The sequence below is a fragment of the Phycomyces blakesleeanus genome (genome assembly GCF_001638985.1).
Source record: "Phycomyces blakesleeanus NRRL 1555(-) unplaced genomic scaffold PHYBLscaffold_4, whole genome shotgun sequence".
Taxonomy (NCBI): domain Eukaryota; kingdom Fungi; phylum Mucoromycota; class Mucoromycetes; order Mucorales; family Phycomycetaceae; genus Phycomyces; species Phycomyces blakesleeanus.
The window spans coordinates 2,150,071-2,164,868 of record NW_017265137.1 but is presented as its reverse complement, the minus strand read 5'-3'; the positions used below and the strand labels follow the sequence as shown (position 1 = coordinate 2,164,868).

The 14,798-nt window shown below is 33.6% G+C and overlaps 7 protein-coding genes across 7 annotated transcripts; 2 read left to right on the top strand and 5 right to left on the bottom strand.

Moving 5' to 3' along the window:
• Positions 1-489: 489 nt before the first annotated feature.
• PHYBLDRAFT_141735 (hypothetical protein) lies at positions 490-1,389 on the top strand (the record flags this gene model as incomplete). The annotated part of the gene is made up of 1 exon (XM_018430656.1): positions 490-1,389. One exon carries the CDS (start codon positions 490-492, stop codon positions 1,387-1,389), a length of 900 nt encoding a protein of 299 aa, XP_018295910.1.
• Positions 1,390-1,627: 238 nt separating this feature from the next.
• On the bottom strand, positions 1,628-1,983 carry PHYBLDRAFT_141734 (hypothetical protein; the record flags this gene model as incomplete). Its single annotated transcript, XM_018430655.1, has 2 exons — positions 1,628-1,692; positions 1,800-1,983. The coding sequence occupies 2 exons, from the start codon at positions 1,981-1,983 to the stop codon at positions 1,628-1,630; spliced, it is 249 nt and encodes an 82-aa protein (XP_018295909.1).
• A 1,310-nt stretch (positions 1,984-3,293) lies between these two features.
• Positions 3,294-4,129, bottom strand: PHYBLDRAFT_16617 (hypothetical protein; the record flags this gene model as incomplete). Its single annotated transcript, XM_018435373.1, has 3 exons — positions 3,294-3,593; positions 3,780-3,892; positions 4,042-4,129. The coding sequence occupies 3 exons, from the start codon at positions 4,127-4,129 to the stop codon at positions 3,294-3,296; spliced, it is 501 nt and encodes a 166-aa protein (XP_018295908.1).
• Positions 4,130-7,049: 2,920 nt separating this feature from the next.
• Positions 7,050-7,480, bottom strand: PHYBLDRAFT_141732 (hypothetical protein; the record flags this gene model as incomplete). Its single annotated transcript, XM_018430654.1, has 2 exons — positions 7,050-7,251; positions 7,389-7,480. The coding sequence occupies 2 exons, from the start codon at positions 7,478-7,480 to the stop codon at positions 7,050-7,052; spliced, it is 294 nt and encodes a 97-aa protein (XP_018295907.1).
• A 1,154-nt stretch (positions 7,481-8,634) lies between these two features.
• On the bottom strand, positions 8,635-8,895 carry PHYBLDRAFT_141731 (hypothetical protein; the record flags this gene model as incomplete). Its single annotated transcript, XM_018430653.1, has 2 exons — positions 8,635-8,724; positions 8,812-8,895. The coding sequence occupies 2 exons, from the start codon at positions 8,893-8,895 to the stop codon at positions 8,635-8,637; spliced, it is 174 nt and encodes a 57-aa protein (XP_018295906.1).
• Positions 8,896-10,464: 1,569 nt separating this feature from the next.
• Positions 10,465-12,360, top strand: PHYBLDRAFT_164752 (hypothetical protein; the record flags this gene model as incomplete). Its single annotated transcript, XM_018435071.1, has 1 exon — positions 10,465-12,360. One exon carries the CDS (start codon positions 10,465-10,467, stop codon positions 12,358-12,360), a length of 1,896 nt encoding a protein of 631 aa, XP_018295905.1.
• A 159-nt stretch (positions 12,361-12,519) lies between these two features.
• Positions 12,520-14,362, bottom strand: PHYBLDRAFT_141729 (hypothetical protein; the record flags this gene model as incomplete). Its single annotated transcript, XM_018430652.1, has 2 exons — positions 12,520-12,740; positions 12,850-14,362. The coding sequence occupies 2 exons, from the start codon at positions 14,360-14,362 to the stop codon at positions 12,520-12,522; spliced, it is 1,734 nt and encodes a 577-aa protein (XP_018295904.1).
• Between the last annotated feature and the right edge of the window lie 436 nt (positions 14,363-14,798).

The following is a 14,798-nucleotide window of genomic DNA, read 5'->3' as shown; positions in this document are numbered from 1 at the left end:
AGAGAGAGAGAGAGAATATATATATATAAATATATAAACTCAAATAAGGAAAAGAAAATGAAAGGGCTGTGCTGCCAGCCAAAGTCACGTGGAATAAACTTGATATATAGCTAGACAAACAGGCAGGCAGGCAGACAGGCAGACAGGCAGGCTTATGGAGGGGGGGGGGGGGGAGAGAACTCATTGTGGTCGTGACTGGTGCAAATAATATACTTCTTTTTGACAAAAATAAAATAAAGGAAAAGCAAGAAGAACAGGAACAAGCTTCAGGATTCCTCAACCCACTCGATTGAGACACAACAACTCCGCTGCAGGACAAAGGCTGTATACTTTGTTGGCTTGTTTTTTTTTGTTTCTTTCTTATTATATTATTTAATTGGTTGTTTGATTTGCATATACAAATCTTGTTTATTCAGCACTGTTCATTCCTATTATTTTCCTTTTTTCTCTCTCTTGATTTATTATTAATAGTATTGATTCTCATCAACTATGAATGATCTATATTCCAACATTAATGACACAATTTACAAACTGAATCCAGAAGTTGAAAAGTACGGCACCCAAGTCAAAGACTTCCACCCCACAATAGTTCGCGATTACTATTGCGAACCTCCATGCGACTATAGTTTCCAAAGCATTTGCGCCATTCCAGAGTACTCAAGGTTCTCACAAGAGGAACTGCGCCTGATTGACTATAGAAATTTCGCTCTCAGAAGAAATACTTCTTTATTCGAACGCGCGGAGGATTGTTCTAAAATTTCATCTTTTTCTACTGGTATTATCGATAATAATAATAATAATAATAATAATAATAATAATAATAAAGAAAGACAATCAAGCCAAAGCCAAAGCCAAAGCCAAAGTCAAGGTCAAAGTCAAATCCAAAGTCAAAACCAGAGCCAGAGCCAGAGCCTAAGCCAGAGCCAGAGCAATAGATTGAATGCCAAGGGATACTACACTTTGCCATCACTTGACAGTCTTAGACAACTGCTACTCCTACCGCAGCCACATGGTACCACGGTGATAAGCAGATTTAGGATTGTAAGACCTGGTTTTGGCGAGGTAGTTTATGATCAGATTGACTTGGGTGAATTTGAACCGGAGGATCTGGAACGTATTGCAGGGGATCTAGTGGTCATAGAACCAATGTATTTGGCCGTTTGCCCGCGGCTAAAAAACACGCACACGCTACAAGGGCCAGTGACGGTGATGCTCGAGAATTGTTTTACGACTGAGATCTATAGTGACATCGTCGTCAAGGATCCTTTCCATCCCACATACCAAGAGTTTGTAAATTATCTCAAGGCTCGCAAACACACCAGATTTATTGACTACATTGGTTGGAATGGCCAATGGAAATTCAGAGTCAATATGATTAGCCAACTATAATCAAAGGCATGCCATCACCACAGCATACCACAGCACACTACAGCACATTGCATCACACCATAACACACCATACCACAGAAGAACATATTCTTTTTATATACATATAATAATTGTGTTTGCATTTGTTACAGATTTATTATGATTATTAGGATTATTATTTGTTTTAATACAGTAAAGAGAATTTAAGCCAATCTATATACACAAACACGTTTTATTTTTATATATATTTGTACATGGTTTATAAGCGAAGGCCTCCATTATATTTAGCATAGCCAAGTACGATAGCCACACCAACAACCAGACCTAAAATGAAGAAAGAAACACGACATTAGAATGTGTTGGGGTTTTCTACCTTTCCTTTCTTTTTTCTATCTGTATTTTATTGAGTCAAGATAGGTTGTAAAGCTTACCTTGATAAAAGCCAATAGCAGTTGGAGAGCAAAGGATGTTCTCTGCTTCCTGGACCTTTGGACCGGCCTTGCGCTTGAACTCGTCCAATTCGGCTCTCAGGCGTGTAACTTCATCCTGGGCAACGTTGGAAGCCTTTTCGATGTTGTTGTTGATCTTTTGTTCGGTTTGACGGGAGCTTGGCATTTTGTATGTATTTTGTTTTTAAATAGAAATTTGGAGAGAGACTTCAAATGAGTTGATTAATGAATAGATTATAAAGAAGAAGAAGAAAAAAGAAGAAGAGTGAATTAGAAATATATATATATATATATATATACGTGTGTGTGTCTGTATGTATGGGTTGGTGCGTGTATTTATATGATAATTATTTTGGTAATCTACCTTTCTCTCTCGCTACATTTTTTTTTCTTCTTTTTACTTCCTATTCTCTTTCTAGCTTCTTTATCTATGATGTTGCATAAACATGACGTCAAGTAAAGGAAAAAGAAAAAGATGGCATTAAAGACTAACAAAATATCTCCACACACATATAGCATGACGTTACACGGTCAAACCAACATGACGTCTCTGTTTTTTTTTCTGCTTCCATTCTTCTTTGCCTTCCTTACTCTTTAGTTACTTCTTCCTTTCTACTTTACACCCAAGAAGAGAGAAAGAAACACAGTCACCGCATTAAAATTATCCATAAATTATCATTCATAAAAAAAATCAATGACAACAATAACAATGCAGACAAAAAATATATAGTTTTTTTTTTTGTTAAAAAAATAACAAGTGTATTTACATGCGATATGTCAAAACCCACACATTAATAATATAAATATATAAAAAAAAAGCAGAATCAAAGGAAATAATAATAATAATAATAGTAAAAAAAAAGAAAAGAAAAACAATAAAGAGAAATACAAAACAAGCAAAAAAAAAAGAGGGAGATAGAAAGAGAGGGGAAGAGATCGTGGTTTGATGTGGTGTGATGTAGGAGGGAAAGTAGTTGAAGTGATTGAAGTGATATGATTTGAGAATTGAAGGTGTGTTAAGCGAAGAGGGAGAGGGAGTATTTTTCTACTACTTCTTGTTTCTACCGTTTCTTTTTTTTTTAAAAAAAAAAATCTTTTGTGTATGTGTGTGTGAGTGTATGTTTGAGTGAATGGGATAAGTGAATAAGTAAGTGAATGATTAAGTGAATAAGTGCGAGTGAGTGATTGAGTGATCGAGAAAGATGGAAATAGAAGAAGAGCAAGATGAGAGCAACAATAACTGGATAGAGAAGAAGAAGAAGAGCAAGGGATGAAGTTTGTAGTTTGTCCTTTCAAGTCAAAGAGAGAGATATAGATGCCTTTTTTTGTTGTTGTTGTTATTTTTTTTTCCCTTTCGCCTTCTCTATTTTCTTGTCATTTTTTTTGTATGTAAACCCTCGCCATCCATCTCTTATTCAACTTCTTCTTCTTCTTCCAGTCTTCGTACATTATCATCATCATCAGTACCCCCTTCGTTCAGTCCATGTCGTAGTCCAACTTATTGATGCCAAATATACGCACTCGGTGCATGACAGGCAATTTGGCAACCAACACTACCAGCAGTGCGGTAAAATTGATGGCAAACAGGAAAAAGTCATAGTGTGTGTAGTGTGTGCTCAAGAGAAACAGTGCAATCGGAACAGCCGTCAAGAACTTGCGAGTGGCTGTGAATTGGACTCCTCCGTCAATTTGTTCCCACAAGGTCAGACCATCGTATGCACCTTGATTGTTCTCGAAAGGAATGCCTTGCACCCAATGGAACATTATGTAATGACCCTATTTTTTTTAAAAAATAAAATAAAATGAAGATTATTAACTCATCATCATAAACATAATCATCAAGTCAATCAGTTTGTGTGCATGTGCACATATAAATACTTATTTATTTATGCATGCTTATACGTATGTATGTATGTATATATATCGAAATAAATAATAAAATAAAATTAAGAGAAAACTTACGCAATTGAAGGATAGGTTTGTCAATGTCCAGCTTGCTTCTGGGCTGATGAATGGAATTACGGTGAACAAGGCCTTGAGTGCCACAACAACAAAAATAGTAGTGAACCACGCGCCTTTAAAGAAGAAGATACGAACAGTTTAGAATATAAGTCAAAGAAGAGGAAGAGGAAGAGGAAGAGGATATTTTATATTTTATATAAATAATTATAATTTATATATTTTATATTTAATGAAATAAAATATTGTTGTTCTTGTTTCTAACCTTTGTAATTAACCCAAGATGAGTTGAAATTAGGCATCGAGCTCTGGTCGAGGGTTGTATACGCCTTGGTCTCTCTGGTTGTGGTCATGTTGACGGACGTAAATTTTTAAAAAAAAAAAAAAAAAAAAAAAAGGTGGGTGGATTTATGACGCAAGGTAAAAAGCAAAGAAGTAGCTTATATGTATTTCTTTAAAAAAAAAGTAAATTATAGGAGAGAAAGAAGAAGAAGCAGAAGAAGAAGCTGCAAACAAAGAGTAAGAGTAAGAGTGAGAATGAAATGAAAAAATAAAAAATAAAAAATAAAAAATAAAAAATAAAAATAAAAATAGAAATAATAAATAAAATAAAAACAGTAGAAATTAACTAACAAATGAAAAGCGGGAAAAATTAAAGCGGTACCCAAGTAAACCACAAACTTGCTTATCATTTATCATATATATATTTTAAATATACACTTTAGAATATTTTAAAACATTGCATTTTAACCGCACCACATTTTGAATTTCATGTATATATATATATATATTTTACTTATTTCAAAAGGACTTCTAAATAAAGACAGTCGATTAACAAGAAGTATCAAGACGCAAAAGAAAAAAGAATGTATATATTTTTATATTTTTATACAAAAGGGGGGGTGAGAGAAACCCCCCTCTTCTTCCTTCCTTTCCCTTTTCTCCTTTCCCTCACCCCCAAATTTATTAGTAATATATTTATAATAATAATAATAATAATAATAATAGCTATAAAGAGACTCTATTGAAGCCACATAGAAACTCTTATATGTACATACACAATTGTATGTATATTTTATCCAGAAAATATTTGCACCCAAATAAAAATAAAAATACAAAAATTGAAACCAAGGTTCCAAATATGGAATTTAGGTTGTCTCGACTGGATTTCCTTATGTGGCGTCTGGTAGCACAAAACAATTTGAATAATAAAAAGATCAAATCCTTCTTTTCTCTTATTCTCTTTCTCCACTCATTTTCATTTTCATTTCATTTTATTTCATTATTTTCATTAACACATTTCTAGCCATTCCAGCCATTCTGTACACCCAAATCAAATTAGAGAAAATAAAAAAAAGAGACCCATTTTATTTTATTTTCTGTCTCTGTCTATTCTTTACTTTTTTGGGGGGGAGGGTCAATAGACAAAATGAAATAACCTTTTTCTACCTATGGATAAAATGACCCAACCGCATACGTGTAATGATTTCCAGTGTCTCGGGGAGTGAAAGATGCTTTAAGCTCCAAAACAAAAACAAAAAATAAGACAAACATTTTCCCGGAAGCAAAAATAAAATCTTACAATTTTATTTTATTTTTTATTTGCTGTAAATATTACCTGTCCATATGATATTCAAGACTTAAACAAAAACACACACACACATAGAGAAAATTGAAGAAAATACACCATACACCAATATTTATTTTTAATATAAATAACATCCTATCTCGTATTACAGCAGAATCTTTAATAGAAAGAAGAAGAGCATCTTCTTCTTTCATCATTTTATCTTATATATTTGATTTGATAGAATATTTTGAGTATAATTTCTTGAGACCAAATTGAACCCTTGACTTGTGTTCCACTAATGAACGCTAGCCTTTCCAGATAATATATCATACTTCTTTAATTATCCATGTATATATATATATATATATATATATATTAAAAACATGCAATGCCAAGACATAATAGTGATAATAAAGTTTATTTATATATATATATATATATTTAATAAGAGTAAGATTGTCCTACGTTGACCGGAAGAAGGGCAAAAAAGAAAATCCAATAAAATGGGAAGGCTGGACGGATAAATGTATTCTCTATGGTTTATAGCTGTGGCTATTGTCCTATAAATCCCTGGTCCCAGATTCGAGGAATCGAAAAGTAAATGAAAATGAAAATGAAAATAAAAATAAAAAAAAATATCAAGTCAACCAAGAGACTTTTTTGACCCTTGTCCTTGTCCTTTGCTTTTGTTGAATGCGAATCACAAATTATGCATTATTTCACACTGGAACCCCAACTCTTGTTCCACACCTGCTTTTTGCTCCCTTGTTCCACTTGTACAATGACACGTGGCAGATCTTTTACAAGCCTTTTTTGTCAAACACATCATTTTAATAATAATCTATCATCACTATATCCTTTGTTTCCTAGTCAACGTTTATTTTAACAGCAATAACAAGCATAAAGAACGGTTCCAATGTTTATATATAAAATGATGACTTTCCATTTACACTTCAATTTCACCCTAAGAAATCAAACCAGGTATACATATCATTTTGTTGATCCCCTGCTCTTAAGATTTACTGATTTTTCACCAATAGAAAGAGTGATATGGAATCACAGACAGAACAGAGTGTTCAATTAATATTTTATTATTATTTTTACATAATAGAAATTAAAATAGAAACAAGGTAGCCCTACAAGCATCAGGTGTTTGTGTTTGTGCAATGTGTGATTACAAATGTTGCATGTTTATTATCTCGAAATTTTATTTATTATTTATTATTTGACTATAAAAGGTGCTAGAGAGAATCTTTCAAACAACAAAGAAAAAAATAGAGAATTGAAATAAAGCTTGAATCACTAGGATAAATTAACTGACCTGCTCAGTATTTTGTTCTTCATGACTTTAATAAGCTTCATTTTACTTGAATTCTTCATAAATCAATCTTTTGGATATTTAAACCAAACATGACCACAGAGTAATATTTCTTCTACTTTTTTCTCGGTTCACTTCAAAACTTACACAAAGCATATATATATATATATATTTATTATAAAGAACTGCAAAGATGATCTGGGGGAGAATTGTAGACGATAGTGATGTATTAGTTTTTCTGAGTATGTGTTTTTGAATTTTTGAGTGTAAAGCTTTGATATGCCAAAAGTAATAGCATCTCAACAAAGATAATAAAATATATAGAGAATGAAAATGTAGAATTATATATACAATTTCTTTCTATTCTTTAGGGTTTCTCTTTTGTCTATAGTTCCCATTGATCTTTCAATTCGTCTGCTTCACTACTTGTCAATGGAGTGGTCGTGTGAATAAACGATAATGTGAACAAGAACCCGATCAAGAATGAAGCCCACTCGAGGCAAGCCAAATTAGAAAATACACTCTCGTAATAAAAGTATGTGCTTGTGTGTATTGTAGTATTCATCCTGTCAAGGTCCATGTGAAGCCTATCAAAGGATCATAACAATATAACAGAATGAATATATATATAAATAAATATATATATATATATATACATCTGTTGGACAAGTTGGATTTACAACATATTATCTTCTCTTTCTTTCTTTCTTTCTTTTTAGTTTACCATGGGTGTCTTAAATAATTTTCACGGTTCCATTGAATGCCGAGACTGTGGTCAGTGATATACGGCCGGTGGATCTGGACAGTGGTTGCCATTATGAAATAAGGTGCCACGCACAGCAAAACGAGAATTGTGGATGTAAATAAAAGCATTTGGAAGTATCGACGAATATTAAAAATTATTGAAAAGTACAGATCAGTAATATTTGACTGGGTGTTATATATATATATTTATTTATTGATAATCAGGAAATGAGTACCAAACCAAACCAAAAAAAAAAAAAAAAGAAAGGAAAGATATGCCATTAAGCACCTCCTTTTTAGTCTATAGTTGACATAAAGGAGTATTTATTTTCTTCTCTACTACTACTACTATTATTATCGTATCATTGTTTAAAAATCTTGACATTTAAAGAGTCACTTTGTAATATACTTGAATATATAGATATACTCGGTTTTAGAAATAAAGAGAAAAAAAAAACTCACTTTTCTTAGCACAAATATGATCTAGAGTAATTGGTTATGTATAGATTGGGTTGAATTTAAGACATAGTATAAACAGCATTACTGCCAAAGAAAACACAAAACCAATTACCCACAGGTTTTCTTCTTCTATTCTACTTTCTTGTATAATAAAAGCTATTAGTAAATCAGGGCTTGGAATTAATATGTGAGGGGTGGGGGGGTTTACGAATCGAATTTTTTTTTTGCTAAACAGAGTAATTGGATTCTATGAATGATACAGAATATCTTCAGATAATATCTCATAATACTCTATACTACCATATATACTTAGAAATATACCTTTTATCGTAAGTTAAGAAATTCGTATTGCAATAAAGTGTTTTAATTTTAAAAGAGTTATTACGGAAGGTTAGGGAACAATATATAAGGACTGGGCGCCGAACTTCAAGTTAGAGTTCTCTTTTTCTATGTTCTAAAAAAAAAGGAGAAAGTACATGCTTGAGGAGTACAGTCAATAAAACTACAGACGCATGCATAAGTTCATAGTATGTATAGAATAATAAAATAACAATAGAAACGTTACCAAAATAAACAAATTAGTTAAGTCTTTTATATTTTTGTAAAGCGCGTTAAATATGCGTCAGGAATCTATATCTTGATAGAATGTCTTTTTCTCTTCTGCTTTAGCTTTAAGCTTTAAGCTTTAAGCTACAGAGTGTATGAAAGAGGAAGGACGGATTAGACTATGGTATAGATATCTGTAATAAAACAACCATTGTCAAGACTTACAATGTTATTGAACATTCTTCCAGAAAGTGATCCGTCGTTTGGATATGATAGTTATAGAGAAGATATCCAGGAGACTTGAAAGCGTTCTAAATAAGGGTATTGAAAGGTGTGATTGAGGAGAATCATAAAGTAGTAGAATGACCAAAAACCAGTTGCTGGGAATGCTACAGTACATCGTCAGCGCCAAGAAATTTCTGGATATTCTCGGTCAACCGTTTGTCTGCTTGTAGCTGATTAATGAAGCTTGAAAGGTCCATTTTTCTGAGCAGGAGTAGTACTACCAGTATGTCGATCTTCTTTGGTAGGATTATCTTCATTTGCGTAAATATAATTTTATCGTTGGGGTGACTTTGGCTCTTTTTTTTTCTTTCTTGGAGATATTTAATACATTTCTCTGTTATTTTCTTTTTGAAGAATTATGCTGGGACAGGGAGAGCTTGAATGCAATGATATGATCTATCTTCTTGTCATTTTTATGTTGTTGTTTTTTTTGTTGGTTTTTAGCATATCGGTAGGTTGATTTAGTTTCAGTAATACTACATCTGTGCATCAAATAAAGTAAATCACAAAGCTCAGGGTCACAAAATATACATTTCACGATACCAGCTTACAGCTCTTCTCTTAACTTTTTGATGTATTGGAATTCATTTTCCACCAAATATATTGATCTTTTTTTTTTGTCTCTGCTCTCTTTTAGCACAGGCATATCAATATTATATGTATAGATCATTCCTCTGAATCTCATCTAATTTGCTTCTACCTGGGGTCATTGTCTTGGCTTTAATATCCAGAACGCTTCTTCATAACATTTCCTTATCCAAGTAACTAATAAAAGAATCATTCGAGATTAAAGTATTTATAATATGCGTATCGATTGTAATATAGCATGTTATAGAAACATTTCTTAATGGAAGATAGTTGAATGTTTTGCCTTGAAGCACTACATATTTTTGATAGTCTGTAGTACGCTTTTGTGTGCTTCAAAGGGTTGGCTTTGCTGTTGTAATATATTGAGCCTTTTTGAAAATTGATAACACGGCGAATACGAGTTAAAGGGATTACAAATCGTATCAAGTACATCAGAGGAAATAAATTCTTCAGGGATGTGTTCAATGTTTCTTGACGAGATTGTCTGCTTGGCATTGCTCTTATTTACGACTGTTTCAATAGGGCGTTTCATTATCTCTTCGGATAGAAATTCAGGTTATGATTCGGACAGCGGGTGTTAAACTTGCACCCAATGAAAGTGAATATAAAATGGAAATTATTGAGTCCCCCTTTTTAATTAATCTTCTTATTCTTGTACCTGATATTTTATTATAAGCAATTAAGCTAATTTCTACCAATTATTTTGGAATTTTTTCCTTAATAAAAGCTGGTATATAAAGTATAAATATGTAATAGAGGTAAATAAATTGATAAATGTTTGCTTTGAGTACTTCAAGACGTCAAAATGAGCGATCCTCAATTTCCAACCGAAAGCTTTTTTTTCTTCAGACTCTTCTAAGCCAATCATTTCACCATTTAAACACCCGCTTTACGAATCCTAATCTGAATTTCTATCCAAAGAGATAATGAAACCCCCTAATATGTATTTTGAACTGATTTTGAACTTTTTTTCTTTTTTTTTTGCCTTTTTTAAACTTTTAGTTTGTCCACACCAACTGTATGAAGTGTCACCTTTTTTTTTCAAGATTTGACACCATGGCCGCTTTTATTTTTTTTCTAACGAATATCTGGATTTCGTTCCCGTTGAAATTTTAAAGAATAAAAGAAGAAAAAAAAAAGCCTTTATCCTTTCCACACCTTCTCATTACAATTGTATAATGCTGGCATCACTTCCATTTGAGGTTCTCACAATGACTGCAACCTTTATGGCTCAAAAAGAAAGACTCGTTTGCGCCACAGTCTGCAAATCATGGTCCAAAGCTTTTCAACATTCTCTTTGGTACAGCATAAACATAAAAGATGAACAAAAAGTGGACACTATCCTTAATCCACCGGCAACCCAAGAAAACGCTTACAAAAAGAATGGAAACCGTGTTAGAGATCTTACTGTAGAAAGATCTGTCAATTTGAATAACGAGCAAATATCGAAACTACAAAGCTATTTTCAGAAACTTCTTGCCTTCAGAAGTGGTTATGGTGCCTTGGACTCAGATATTCTTAATACGACCAACAATTGGAGGAACTGGAAATCTCTAGTAGAACTTGATATAACAACTTCATGTATGGATGAAAAAGAGCCGGAAGAAAAATTCTTTGAACTATTGATCCACTTGCCTCACCTAAAGCAACTCAAATTCTGGGAACAATGCTACAAGAATACACATTACTACACATGGGAAACACTTGAAGATATTCACAAAATATTGCCAAAACTTGAAGTCCTGGTATTGAATATCGTATTCATCGAAATGCCGCTAGATACCATCAAAACAATGACCGACATTTCACCAATAATCCGTATGAAAACCCTGGATTTACCACATCATAATATGGATATCGGGTGGCTGTATTATATTTCTTTAAGATATCCAAACATCGAGGAATTGTCATCAAAATATCGTAGTTATACAAATATGATTGACCAAGATCTACCAGACGATGAGACGGTGATGTTGTTAAATAACCACACCAACGGATTTTTGCACCTGAAGAAAGCCAATATTTCCTATTCTGTGGCTATGATGGGTTGCCTGGAGTTACTTTGTGCGATGTATAAGAATCTGTTTAAATCGATTACCACCTTGCAATACAGCCTGCATTTAGAGTCTGGAGATATTTTGGATTTCCCCGCGACTATTGTAACCGAACACTTGAATTCATTTCCAGCCTCACTCGAAGACCTAAACATCGAAATCACATCTGACTTTATTGAGGCTTACAGACTGCCAGATTTTCAAAACTTTCCTCACGTAAAGAATCTAAGTATCAATATCCTCAATTCCGTGACCAGCATTGACAAAATACTGGATAATTTCCCATCTTTGAATGTCCTCCACATCAAAGGAAACTACGTTACCCTAAGCTCATCGGACACCAGCACCGAAAAATTACATCCACTAAGATCTCTCAGCCTCGCCGATATAAAAGCAGATTCGTCTATATTCAAATACATATCATACCACTGCAGAAGCCTAAATAAGATGTGCTTATATGAAGTGAAAGTTGTTCAAAAAAGAAGTGAATCAAGGCGCAGGATATACATGGATATGTTGTATACAAATTTTCATGTATTGACGTTCATTCGTGTCAAATTTTTCCTTACTACCGAAACCGGGAGCTTTGATGAAGAGATTCCAACAAATTTCTTCATATTGGGTCGAGTAGTCAACGCTCCGCAATACTTTGATCCGAATTTCAAAAATCTTCATTCGAACTATAAAAAACTTTTGGAGATTCATACAAACTACCCATGGCTTGAAGGCGAGACGATGTGGTCATACTTGTGTTTTAATAAAGATAGTAAATATAACACACGAAAGCTATGGACACTCGACTATAAAGAGACTTTAACTATCAAGAAAGCATTTGAGAAGTATTCGCCCACAGATCCTAAGACTTCAAAAACTCAACGAAAACGACACCCTGGTGGATTAGCGTTGCAACGATACTGGAGAAGTGACCTTCCAAACGGTTATGCTCGAATATTATGTGGACATGTACAAGGATGCTATTTTGATTATGTTTACCTTAATTTCACGAGAAGAAAAGTATAATTATACACATACGCATATATTATTATCTTCTTTTATATATATATATATATATATGTAATTAATTATCTCTAATCAAACTCTCCTACCCCCTCTCCATATCTCTCTCTTTCTGTTCTTTAGGAATGTTAGGAAAAGCTGTAATTGGTATTAAAAGATTATTTATTCTGGAAAAATATTATGGGCTGCACACCCATGTATGTTAAGTGTCTCAACACCTTTACATCGTAATGTAGCATAGCCGCGAGAAAGATCATCTCTCCACATATCATTGCCAAGATGTCCCTGACAGGAATTGTGTTGGCGATCTGGGTTAGGTTTATTCTTCATCTCTAGCTTGCGTGATTCAAAATACTGTCTACTAAACATAAACCTTCTTTTCTCTAAAACGTACACAAGCAAAGGTGTATATATATATATATATATATTACTAAATGCCAAAAAAAATATTGGGTAATAACATATAGTTCGAAATCTTTAAAGCACACATACCAGATTCTCGCTGCTCTTGATAATCTGATTGGAGTACAGAAGAGAAGTTGATACAAAAACAACTTCTCAAATGGTAGTAGTAATGAAAATGTACATCTTTAAGTTTTAGGTAATCAAAACGTGTACTTGACATATCAATACAGAATTCCCCGTTTTCTTTAGATAGATGTCCTTCTATAGTTACATCCTCTAAAACCATTCTTTTCAGATTTGTCATGTTTTGTGAACTTGTTCTCAATACGTCTTGTGAGATTGTCACCATGCTTAGTTCCAGCGTCTCGAGACTATTGTGTGCCATTTTTTTTGAATTATTTAGAATACTTAACCCGCTGTGGCTACGTATCGCAAGTCTTTTCAGGGATGGAAAGCATCGTATAATATGCTCCAGTAAAACGGTTTCTGATTTTACACACAATTGTAGGTCGACCAAGGTTGTGCAAAGACTGATGCTCAAAAGCAAACTATCTAGTTTCAGTATCGTCGGACAGTTGATCGAAAGGCGTTCGACACTTCCACGTATCTTACTGAGGATACTTGTTAAAGTTACATCAAAAAGATCACGCATTCTTGAATAGATAAAGGTATCGTTACCCCAGCCAAGAATACATGTCACATCTTTCAACTTTACTCCATTCTGATCGAGTAGAGTATAGAACACATCATTCTTATATATTTCCGTCAGGTTGGTGTTTGTCTCCAATGTTTTGAGGTGTTGGAAGGGAGACGAAAGGTTTTTTAATTTGGCGCACACACTGTCTGTCTCCTCACCTTCAGCAAGGTCTCCGAGTAAGCTGCATTTGATAGTGTGTACCTTTGGGTACTTGCAAGCGAAATAGTACACCCAAAATATGCACTGGTCATAGCTATGTATAATTAGAGAGGTTACTCTTGTTGGCTTAATTTGAGTAAAATCAGCCGCGTCTTTGCTCTCAAAGTCTGAGAGGTTTGTATAAATTTCCAAATGATTGAGCAGTGGTAGACAATCGTGGATTACTTCAAGGTCATTCCAAGTACATTCCACACCTCCCTGAGGGCTCTGTAAGATCGTCAGACGTTTAACATTAGGTGTAAATGACAAGAGGTTCGCGAATTCTTTGATATCAGTTTCATCGTTATATCTGGGTGGCACGATGTCAAGAACCGTCAGTGCTTTCCAAAAGATATTTCCTGGTTCTCTTTTGAGGGTAATTGTTGGTGATAGGTCGGCTACAATTTTAAGGCTTCTTAGACTCGGGAATACTTTTAAGAGTGTATAGAAATCTTCATTGTCGATACTTTCATGGAATGAGATGCAAAAGTCGTGCGTGCAGTGACCATTGGAGTGGTATTTATTGCCCTGTTGGCTTGCTTCGTAACAAATCATCCAGAGTCTTTCTCTGGTTTTCATTTCAATGTGTTTCCACAAAGCTCGTTGAAAAGGATCCTTCCATGATCTGCAGACAGAAGTGCATGTGATTCGATCTTTTGTTGAAAGATTATTTGCAATGGTTACAATGATTTCTTGGGGAAGCATTCGATATATACACACATGCACATGCACACATACCCACAAATTTTCTTGCATTTTTTTTTCTTTAAACATTAACTGTCGGGGCATACATTTGGGACCTCGAAATCTTTACAATAAATCCAATAGATTCAACTACTTTGTCCCTTTTATTTTTATTTTCCAAAGAATATGTATAACTCGGATATTGACTGGTTAAAAGAATAAAATAAAAAGAGCCTTGTTCAATTGAATAAAGATGTTTTTGTAATTCAAGTAATTATCCCTGAAATAGTAAGCGGAAATAGATCTGTATACTCTAATAAAGTTTGATCTACTATTAAGGATATATATATATATATATATATATATATATAGTAAATTGTTGTAATTTAAGGTACATAAATGGTTTCTAGTCAGTTTTGTAGCTTTATGATCGAAATAATTGACGTGCAAGACAATT